This window comes from Camellia sinensis, chromosome 4, assembly GCF_055761805.1.
Source record: "Camellia sinensis isolate YWXY chromosome 4, ASM5576180v1, whole genome shotgun sequence".
NCBI lineage: Eukaryota > Viridiplantae > Streptophyta > Magnoliopsida > Ericales > Theaceae > Camellia > Camellia sinensis.
The window spans coordinates 138,782,320-138,793,851 of NC_138964.1; the positions used below are offsets into that span (position 1 = coordinate 138,782,320).

The 11,532-nt window shown below is 38.5% G+C and overlaps 1 protein-coding gene across 1 annotated transcript; it reads right to left on the minus strand.

Moving 5' to 3' along the window:
* Nucleotides 1-9,825: 9,825 nt before the first annotated feature.
* LOC145824076 (uncharacterized) lies at nucleotides 9,826-10,995 on the minus strand. Its single transcript, XM_082923666.1, has one exon. It carries the CDS (start codon nucleotides 10,993-10,995, stop codon nucleotides 9,826-9,828), a length of 1,170 nt encoding a protein of 389 aa, XP_082779792.1.
* Nucleotides 10,996-11,532: the final 537 nt, after the last annotated feature.

Consider the following 11,532-nt stretch of genomic DNA (forward strand, 5'->3'; position numbering starts at 1 on the left):
TCTTTCAACTTTGTTGCCCGAACCCTCTAGTTGCAGCCGTGCTTGCACTCGGCCACCCAACTGTTTCCTTTGGATTCTACAACCCTGCATTCTCGATTGCGCTTCAGGTTATACAACTGAACAGCGTGCACTAGTCTTTTCTTATCAGTAAATATCATTCCTTTCTCCAAATGAGCAGTTTCGAAGTCCCACAATGGCCAACGTTCGACAACATCACGGCTAGTGATGGAACCATCATTGTCCAAATGCAAATTATGGTAGAAAGGGATATGGACATTTGTGTGTACCTCCTGCATATCATGATGCCCTCCAACTTCATCATCACCGGAGTCATTGTCTGCACCTTCCCATGCGACATCCAAATCTTCCACGGAATCTTCATCACTTACTCCAACCTCGTCAGACAATGGCACTGTATCATCGGAGTATGCATAATTTTGGACAGCCGTCTCCGGTGTACGTTGAACATTACAAACCAGTGGACATTGTTCATTCCAGTGGGGATATGGGGTTGTAAGAACCATCGGATTATACATTGTCGGAGCACTTGGACCTGCTCCGGCACTGTAATAACCATCTACGTTCTGTGATGCATTTAATTCATTGTAACTCTGAGAATGATTGAATAGAGGGTTATCTGCAGGGAACATGTGTGCAGACTGTGTAAGTGTATTGTCAGGGGATTGCAATTGTGTCAACATTTGAGTGAATGTCCCACCCACCGGAAATGGCATCCCTGTGCTACCAAAATTGCTCTCCTTCTCCACATAGATTTCCAAAAAATAATCAGGGCCTAATTTATGTGGGAGGTCTAACACATTACTTAAGGTCTCATTATCTTTGATTGGCAACAACCTATACTGCCCCCGACATGGGAGTCTACATTTAAACTCTAATCGCATTATTTCCCCATGCGTACCAACCTTCGGCACCATCATAGCCTCCAATTCGGACAATGTTATCCCCCTGTACACATTATACAACCCCTGAGGTTCGATGTCGTAGGACACACCTTCATCGCGATTGCTCAAAATCTTTCCACCCCAATAGAACATAATGCTCACAACTTCCATACCTACACTTTGCATTCAAAGTAACTCAATTATTTCAAAATAATGAAGTAAGCACATTTGAGACCAAACACCACATATATTACACAGGAGTGCCTTTAGGCATGGGTCTTTTGGCTAAAAATCACCACAAAAATTAAGACCAACCAAAAAAGATTTTTTCAGACTTTATTGTGAGAACAAATTAGCTACCAATTGTGCTCGTAGTATGAAATCCATTAAGGAGCAATGCACCGATTGTTTATTTTTCCATGCCTACTGTTACAAGAATTTCGCAATTTATTTAAATATACTTTTCTTAAAATGGGAAACCCCTTTATCCAACTAAGCATGCATAACACTCAACATGTTCAAGTAATTAACTATTGAGAATTTATTAACATCAATCAAAGTTTTTGTTTTTTTTCCTAAATATTTTCAGACACTTTCAAATCCTTTTGTTGTTTTTTAAACTTTTCGAAAAGTTTAAAAAGTTTCCAATTCTATTTTCATTTCCAACCTAACCGAAAGAACGTAGGGAAACGAAATTTTGATCCTATTAGAGAAGATTATTAAAATTATCACATTTTAATAACAACATTTGATTTCTTTAACATCAATTTATAACCCAAGTTTGACATCACATAAGCACACCCATACAGTACCACCGAGCAAAGTACTAGCCAAAATTAACAACAAACAAACAAAAAAAGAAAAAAAAAGCTTAGTGGGTTGGGCTAGGCTGTGGGCTCATACAAGAAAATTGTGGGCTTATTGTAGGGCTTGGTCCAACCGGGCCAGACTTCTATATCTAGAGGCTCTGAATTATAGAATTTTCCTTTCTTCAAAAAAGGTTTGATTCCCTTTGTAGATGTGGGCTTTTTCTTTTTATATGTGTTTTGAGGATCTTTCTTGCACATATTTATAATTTTCTTTTTATGTACTAACAAAAAAGTAATTAAAATACAAGGAAAAATATGTTAAGTTTGTTGTGAAGTTTTCTCAAACTTATTATATTATTATTTGAAGGCATTTGTTATTCCCAAACTTGTAGAATTATGAATTTTTTTATCTTGTTTTTTCTTTTTTTTCTTGCCATTTCTATTGACAAATTTAAAATCCAAATGTAGAAATTAAAATTAAATCTTCTAAAATATAGCCCTCCATTCCTCGGTCATTTGGCATATTAATTCCATGTTGATCACTCAACAGGTAAAGTCTCAGAAAATTATGAAGTCCAAGTGTCCATCAATGGCCGTAGGGGGTTCGAGGACAACAATGTGATGTTCAATCACCAAAAACTCCAAGCAACTCATTGTTATCCTTTGTTTTTAATCTTTCCTCAACCCACTTACAAAAAAATATATATTTTTTGATTGGTATCCGGCCGTAATGACTGACTAATATGATCTCAAAAATACATATATATATATATATATATTTGGATTGATATCCGGCCGTATTGACTAACTAATATGAGAGATCAATCCCAACGCAGGATTTATACAAAAAATTACTTAGTAGTTAACCTAACTCTGATACTATATTAAAATATGTAAGAGAGAGAGAGAAAGAGAAATTTGTATCATATTAAATGTTGTAATAATGTATACAAGATTGCATCATATAGAAGGAGATAAATCTAAGTATAGTAATGAATATAATATGGTATGTATAATAGATAAAATATATAGTTACTATATTTAACAAGTAGAATATTGACGATGTTAACTTTGATAAGTAAATTACTCTATTGCCCTTCATGATGTAAAATGAATTACTTAACTACCCTTGCCCTGTCTTTCCCTTGACAGCAATACAGCCACCATAGGCCCCTTACGGTAATTGGTCTCAGAGGTATTGATGCAGGGAAGGTAATGAGATGAACATTCGAACACAAACAACAACAACAAATTTAATAAAAAGATATTCTCTTTGGTAATAATACTAATTCTCCACAATAAATTGGTTTTTTTTTTTTCTAAAGTTTACAATAGTTATTTATAATAGAACGAGGTTCTAATTAAGCTAAAAGATAAATTGAAAAAAACAATATGTGCTCATCAATCTTAAATCAAAGGAATTATAAAAATTATCAAATATGAAAATATTTGCGTTAAGCTCAAATCTAAAAATTACAATGAAAAATACATGTTATGAGCAAAAAAAAATCTAGTCCCAATTGGATTCGTTTAAATTGAGTTATATGTGAATCAATTATTTTCAAAACTAGCAAAATTACAAAATTGAAGACATAAACATTAAAAATTATTCAAAATTCATCGTATGCCATGACGAAGCAATGAATATTGTTGGCCATGTCATTTTCATATTTCGATCAAATTTCACATGATTCTAAAGACATGCCGTATTACGTCTATTAATGTTTTAACATTTATCTTGTTTTTCCTAAATTTCAAAAATTCTATAGCAAGCATGTATCCGATATGCATCAAATTCTCAAGTTAAGAATTGTATTTGCCGCGTATATCAATTGATGAGAGAGAGAGACGTGTGATATACGTAAGTTCTAGAGAGAGAGAGAGAGAGAGAGATTGGAGACATATTTGCATGGGGAGTGTTTCTTACCATATCCGGAAGTTGGGCAGAAACATAGGATAAATATTTGTGTAATGATAGGGTAGGGATGCATGTGTGAATAGCTAAGAAACAAATAAAGAGTTGAATGAATCAATATAAAACGTGGCCGATAATACTCTTTTGACTATTTTGTATCTATCTATATCTCTATAGGTTTGTATGTGCACTTGTCCCTCTTTAACACCCCTACCTCTGTTCTACAAAAACCAATCTCTACCATCCATTTCTTTCTCTTCTTCTATCATCGTAATCCACCTCACTTTCCTTTCACATGGATTCTCTCTCTCTCTCTCTAATTATATGTTTGTATGTGCACTTGTCCCTCTTTGACACCCTAACCTGACTTTTCAACTAGAGCAAATCATTACCAATCATTCCTTTCCATTCTATTTAAGCTAATCCACCACACTCTCATTGACAATCCCCAACTCAGCAATTCTCTCTCTCTCTCTCAAATTAATTAGAAAAACTGTCATTTGTTGTTGATTATCTTGAGCTTTGTTCTAAAAGAGAGAGAGAACTGAAGAATCATCTTTGCACTTCTCTCTCCTATATTGGTTGTGAGCTTATCTTTGCTTCGCTTCTCACACCAATTTGTATCTGTGAGAGAGCTTTCTCTTTCTTTGGGTTTCTCTTTTGCAGCTCTTATTCTTGATACATTTATATAACTACATTTGCACATGTAAGCTCTCTCTCTCTTTCTTTTCCTTGAATCTCTATTTCAATCACATTCTGTATGATAAATCTCAAGACATACTTCATTTTGAAGGTGGTTGTTAGGTCTTCAATAAGATATTGGCTTGTTATTAGGAAGAAATGGTTGGAATCATCATGCTATTCATCTAAATATAGGCATTTGATTGATTTATTCATCATTACAGCTCCTAATATTAACTAAGTTTTCGTCAATCTTACAAAATTCTTTAAAATATCATAGAAACTATTTTCATATATATGATCACAACCTATCAAATTAATTTGAAAAATTATTCACAAATATCATTTTTATATCATGGAACTGACGAGAAAATTATTCAAAAAATTCTGGCGTTGTTGAATGAAAAGTTTACAACCCTAATTTCGAAATTTAAAATCCCAAATCTGAAACCCTAATTTCAAAATTTAAAATCCCAAATCTGAAACCCTAATTTCGAAATTTAAAATCCCAAATCTGAATCCCTAATTTCGAAATTTAAAATCCCAAATCTGAATCCCTAATTTCGAAATTTAAAATCCCAAATCTGAAACCCTAATTTCAAAATTTAAAATCCCAAATCTGAAACCCTAATTTCAAAATTTAAAATCCCAAATCTGAAACCCTAATTTCGAAATTTAAAATCCCAAATCTGAATCCCTAATTTCGAAATTTAAAATCCCAAATCTGAAACCCTAATTTCAAATTTTAAAATCCCAAATCTGAAACCCTAATTTCAAAATTTAAAATCCCAAATCTAAAATGAAATCCCTCATTTATGCGATACAAACCTGAAGTGGGTGTTTGATGAAGGTGTTCCGCCGGTGGTGTGCTTCCTCTTCGTCGCCGGTCTTCTTCGGTTGAGAGAGAGAGAAGAAGATGGGTTGGATCAAGTCGTCGGTCTTCTTCGGCTGAGGGAGGAAGAAGAAGATGGGTTGGATCAAGTCGTCGGTCTTCTTCGGCTGAGAGAGGGAGAAGAAAATGGTTTGGATCAAACACGGCTTTCGTAAGGGAGAAGAAGGAATGAAATGGCTTTTCTAAAACCGGTTTTCATTAAAAATGTTTTTGGTCAAAAAACGACTTTTGTAAAACCGTTTTTAAAAAAAAAAAAAATTCTTAAAAACGACTTTTCTAAAACCGTTTTTTATTAAAAAAAAATTTTTGTCATAAAATATTTATTTAAAAAAAAATTAATGCAAAAACGGCTTTTCTAAAACCGGTTTTTATTAAAAAAAAAATTTGACCAAAAAATATTTATGTTGAAAATATAAATTAAAAAAAAAATTAATGGGAAAACGGTTTTACGAAAACCGTTTTTAATTAATTCAAAATAATTAAAAACTTAATTAAAAACGGCTTTAGAAAAGCCAGTTTCTATTTTGAAATTTTATTATTATTTTAATCGATGAATACGGTTTTGGGAAAACCGTTTTCTAAAAAACGGCATTAGGAAAACCGTTTTACCCTATTTTGGGAATAAAGATAAAAACACACCCTAAAATGGGACTAAAATGTTCAAAATGGCACGAAGAGGGAAATTGGCCCCTTGGAGGAACCAGCCTCCTGCAAATCAAAAGCCAAAGCTAAAGCCAACGAAAGAGGCTCAACAAACAAAATCTCAAATTGCATAGCCATGCCAAGAGCTTCTTTAGCAAGAATGTCTGCACACCCATTAGCCTCGCGCCAAGTTAATTGAACATCACATTCCCAATCCTAATGTAACAGGTTCCACAACTCTTGACAGATATTGAATTAAGGATGCAAAAGAGTTGCCTTCTGAATGGCTTGAAAAGCCTCAGCCGAATCAGTTTCAATAATCACTCAGCGATGCTCGTGCATCCAGGCAAGCTGTAACCCCTTCCAAATACCCTAAAGCTCAACAACAAGAATTGAGGAGGAGCCAACCTGATGCTTGAAATCACTAAGCCATTTACCTTGGGCGGAACAAACGAAACCACCACAAGCGGCTTGCCCAGATCGCTTGGCCACAGCACCATCAACATTAATTTTTACCCAGTCAGTCATAAGGCGTTGCCAAGCAATAAGAATGGAGGTCATGCTTGAACCCGTGATTAGACTATCCTTCAAGGCCGTGAATTCGTGAGCTCTAGCCTTAATGAATGCCACCTGTTGAAAAGGATCTATAAAATCTGAGTCATGAACTTGTTGATTTTGCCAAAACCAGAAAGAAGATATGGCAGCCATAAATAAAAAGGGCCAAGATTCAGAGCTGGAGTTCCATGGAGGAGTTCTCAAATTCTGATATACCCACTGGGTTAAAGGTAATAAGAAAAAGGCTATCCAATGAGATGGAGGAATAATCTCTTTCCATATACACCTAGCTCAAGTGCAGTCACACATAGCATGAAGCGTCGATTCATTATGGTGGAGACATAGAGAGCATGATGAATCTGGCACAAGTTGTCGCTGATATTTTAAAGAATTAGTCAATAAACGGTCACTACGGGCCAACCACGTGAAATATTTCCATCGATTAGGACCTTGAGCCCTCCAAATTAACCTCCAATCCTCCAAATTTGCCTCAACATGACCATCTTGCTGCTTAATGGCTAAATAGGCAGATTTAGTAATGAATTTACCATGAATAGAATGTTTCCACACTAAGATGTTAGGATTTTCAACTCCAGGCCGAACCACCACTGGTGAAAGAAGGGCCGAAAAATTAGGAGAAAGCCAGTTGGATAGTTTGGCCCAGTCCCAGCTTCCGTTAACTCCCCAATACTCTACAACCTTTAAAACCAATTCATCATTAGATAGAGGGGCTAGGACATGATTAAGAAGAGGCACAGAGCCTAACCATAAATCTGTCCAAAAATTGATACGTCTCCCATTGCTAACCCTCCATTGGGCCACATCCCTTACCACCAAGGCACCTTTAGAAATACTACGCCCAGTGTATGAAGAAGTTGAGGGAAAAGGATCCCACACTTGATTACCCGAGGCTAAGTATTTGGAACAGAGTGCTACCGCCTAAGGAGTAGACTCATGAATAGTCTGTCATCCTAACTTCGCTAATAAAGCAATATTTATGGCTCTCATGTTACGTGAACCCAAACCCCCCTCAATTTTGGGCTTACACACCATATCTCAAGCCACAAGAGACATACGCTGATGATTTGGGTCTCCCCCCCAAAGAAAACGGCGATGACATTTATCAATGGTAGTACAAACGGAGCTAAGAAGAAATGTAGTTTACATGGCGTAGGCAGGAATAAAAGATGTCACTGATTGGATGAGGGTAGCACGGCCAACCAAAGACAGCTGCCTGGCCTTCCAACCTGCTAACCGATCATTGACTCGATCAATAATGTACTTGTAAATGTTCTTGGAGACCCGAATATGAAGTAAATGAACACCCAAATATTTACCCAGATCAAGAGTAATAGGAATGCCACTTTCCATGCTCAAAACGTTATAGGTTTGGCGAGCGACACACGGGGAAAATAAAACCTTAGACTTTTGAAAGTTGATGCGTTGGCCGGAGCTAGCACATAATACTTGCATGATGTCTTTCATCACTAAAACTTGATTGCTAGAAACCTCACCAAATAAAAACAGGGCGTCGGCAAAAAAGAGATGAGAGAACCTGGGGCCCTGTCTGGAGATCTTAACTGGCTTCCATCACTTCTGATTAACAGCTTCCAAGATACCGTGGCCCAATTTCTCAATACAGAATAGGAAGAAGTAAGGGGGAAGAAGATATTCTTGTCTTAACCCTCTGGAGGGTTGGAAAAAGGAAGTAGATGCGTCATTCCAAAGGATGGCTAGCTGAGTTATAGAGACACACTTCATAATCAGAGTGATCCAAGAAGAGGGGAACCCCATCTCATTCAGAACCTGCTCCAAAAACGGCCATTCAATTCTATCATACGCCTTTTCAAGATCAATTTTAATGGCCATGGCCCCTTTAGAGCTTTTAGACTTGTGCATGGAGTGAAGAAGCTCTTGAACGAGCATGATATTATCCGTAGCTTGTCTACCAGGAATAAAGTTGCCCTGAAGAGAATTAACAAGCTTTGTGAGAAAAGGGCGTACCCGAAATACCAGAATTTTGGATAGAATTCGCATCGTGGCATTGCACAAGGAGATGGGGTGAAATGATTCATAGTAGAGGGATGATCCACCTTAGAAATGAGGGTAACGAGAGTCTTATTCAAATATGTGGGAATGTCTCCAGAGGCAAACATCTGCTGAATAACTGAGGTGAGAGCAGGCCCAACAATTAGGAATGGCAACGGGGTAGGGACGGGCCTGGGATCACACTCCCCGTCCTCGATCCCCGATGGTAAAATTTTCCCCGTCCTTGGCCCCGATCCCCGACGGGGAACTTATCCTCGCCCCCTAACGGGGATCAGGTTTCCCCGACCCCGAAATTCCCCGAACCAAAAAAAAAAACAAAAACAAAAACAAACAGAGAGAGAGAGAGATCAACAACATCATCAACGTCAAAAACAACATCATCAACATCAGAAGGAGAGATCTGATATGAGTAGAGAGAAAGAGAGAGAAAAAAAAAAAAAGATATCTGCTCGTTGATCTGCTCTAACGTCGATCTGCTCGTCTGAATTCAAATGGCAGATCTGATCTGGCGTCGATCTGCTCGTCACCCATCGTCCTTACATCTCTCTGCTCATCGTCGAAGGAGGTAGCGCTCGTCATCGTTGTCGTAGTCGGAGGTGGCGTCATCAAAGACGGACCGTCGTTGGAGACGGAGGCGGCGTCTCAGACTGTGAGGAAGAGAAAGAGAAGAGCAGCTATGAAATGAAACAAAAAGATAGAAATGAGAGATTAAATGAGAGAGACGAAAACAGATAATAAAAAGAATATATATTATATATATATCAGTTCGGGGAACATACGTGCCCGGGGCTTGGGAACTTATCACCGTACCCGGCCCAAAATTGATCGGGGATTGATTTTTGAATACCATTCTCGTCCCATCGGGGGTATTTTTCGGAGATAACCCGTTCAAATCGGGGTGGGGGATTGGGTCTCCGTTGGGTCAGTTTCAAATTGCCATCCCTACTAATAACATTCCAAAACTGTTGATAAAAGAAATGCTTAATTTCATCAGGACCGGGGGCTTTGTAAGGACGCAATAAAAAAACAGCATCTTTAACTTCAGTAGCTGAAAGAGGATGCTTGAGAAGAGCTACCTCTCTAGGGGTTAAGATCGGTAATAAATGAGTTAAAAGAGAAGTGGAGATCCCAAGCTCAGATTGGAACAGCTTTTGAAAATGTTGAATAGCTTTACTTTGTAACTCTAGTTGATCTGAACACCAAGAACCATCATCATTTCTTAGAGCCATGACTCTATTTCGTTTATGTTGAATTATAGTGGAAGTATGGAAAAAGCGAGTGTTAGTATCACCAAACATAAGCCAGTTAGATTGAGACTTCTGAAACCAGAGAACCTCCTCCTGAAGAAGAATTCTATTGTATTCTTGAGTAAGTTCCGATTCAAGTTGCTCCAGAAAATGGGTTAGGGAAAGAGCCCAAGGCTCGTTGGATACCACTCAGTCTAGCCAAAACCTTGTTCTTTCTCCAGAAAATATTCCCAAAGACTTCTTTATTCCAAATAGTAACAGCATGCACAAGATGATTAATGGTTAAAGGCAAATTATTCTCTGCGAAGCTCCAAGAATGATGAACGACATCCTTAAAGGTAGGGTGAGTTAGCCAAGCTGCCTCCATTTGGAATTGTTGAGGAGTTGTCCCAAACAAAGAAATTAGTAAAGGACAGTGATCAGAGTTTATCCTGGAAAGGTGCTGGACCCACGCCTCCGGAAATAAATGATGCCACGAATCAGTACAAAGAGCTCGATCAATTCGCTCTTTAATATTAGCAACCCCTTTGCGTTCGTTTGTCCAGGTGAATTTCGGCCCGAAGAAACCCAAATCTAAAAGATGACAGCGACTGATATTATCCCATAACATAATTAATTGACGTTGAGATGAGGAGGCACCTCCTTGTTTTTCAGAACGATCCATAATTTGGTTGAAATCACTAGCCACTAACCAAGGTAGAGAGAGGCCATGAGCTACCCCTGCCAGATAATCCCACAATTCAGTGTGAGAGTGAGCACATGGACTAGCATAGACTGTGGTGAAGAGCCAATCCATCTCATTACGCTGACGAATTACAGCACTTAAAGCTTGAGAATGTGGTGGAAGAACCTCCACATCAATCAAGTTAGTTTTCCACAATAACCATATCCCACCGACAAAACCCACCGCTTCAACAGCAGCCACGGCTGAGAATCTAATCCTATGAAGGATGCGATTAGCTTTCAGACTTTGAACCCTAGTTTCAAGTAACACCAAGACTGTCAAGTCATGTGCTCGAACAAGCTCACAGATCGTACGGACAGTTGCAGCACCACCAGTACCTCTACAATTCCAAACAAGGAGCTTCATGGAGATGATTATTAATGGGAGGCCAAACACTTGGCTAGAGCTCCATATGGGTTGATCCTGAACGATCAAACCTTGTTGTAACACCATCCATAAACTCGCAGCTCTCCCCAGCTTCACTGGAACATCGTGAATAGGGCTTATTTTCAATAGGATCACAGTGATTATCTCGGGAGAAATGACCAAGGTGGGCCGAGTAGTCCGGTGGGCGACCATGATTGGCACAAGTAGAAATCTCAGGAATTCGATCATCTGGAAAGGAGATGTCAATAGTGGGGGGTGTAGGTTACAAAACTAATCCATCTACTTGGCTTTTAACAGAGCCTCCGACTTTAAATGAGGGAAAATGGTGAAAATTGTCCAGAGACGCGGAAGGAGGGAAGGGGGTGAGAGAAGTGTAGGATGTGGAAGCTTGGGGGAGATTAGGGATGTGTGGGACTGTGGAAATTTAGGATGGTTTGTCTGGATAAGAGAGGCATTAAAGGCCTTAGGGATAGAAGAGTGGGCTTTTTGGGCTTAATGGAATGGGCCTTGGAACTTGGCTGCAGCTGTTCAGTACTGGGGGAGGGCCCAAAAGTAGAACCATGGCCCAACTCGAAAGGCCTGATGGATAAATTATCAAAAGAGTTAAATGGCCCAAAAGAGTTGTGTAATTCAGTAGTGTCCCCTTCATGTAGGACTGGAAAACGAGAGCCTAAGGTGCCACGTGACATAACTGCCTTACCCTTGTGCAGAGTGGGTCGTGCATTAGGC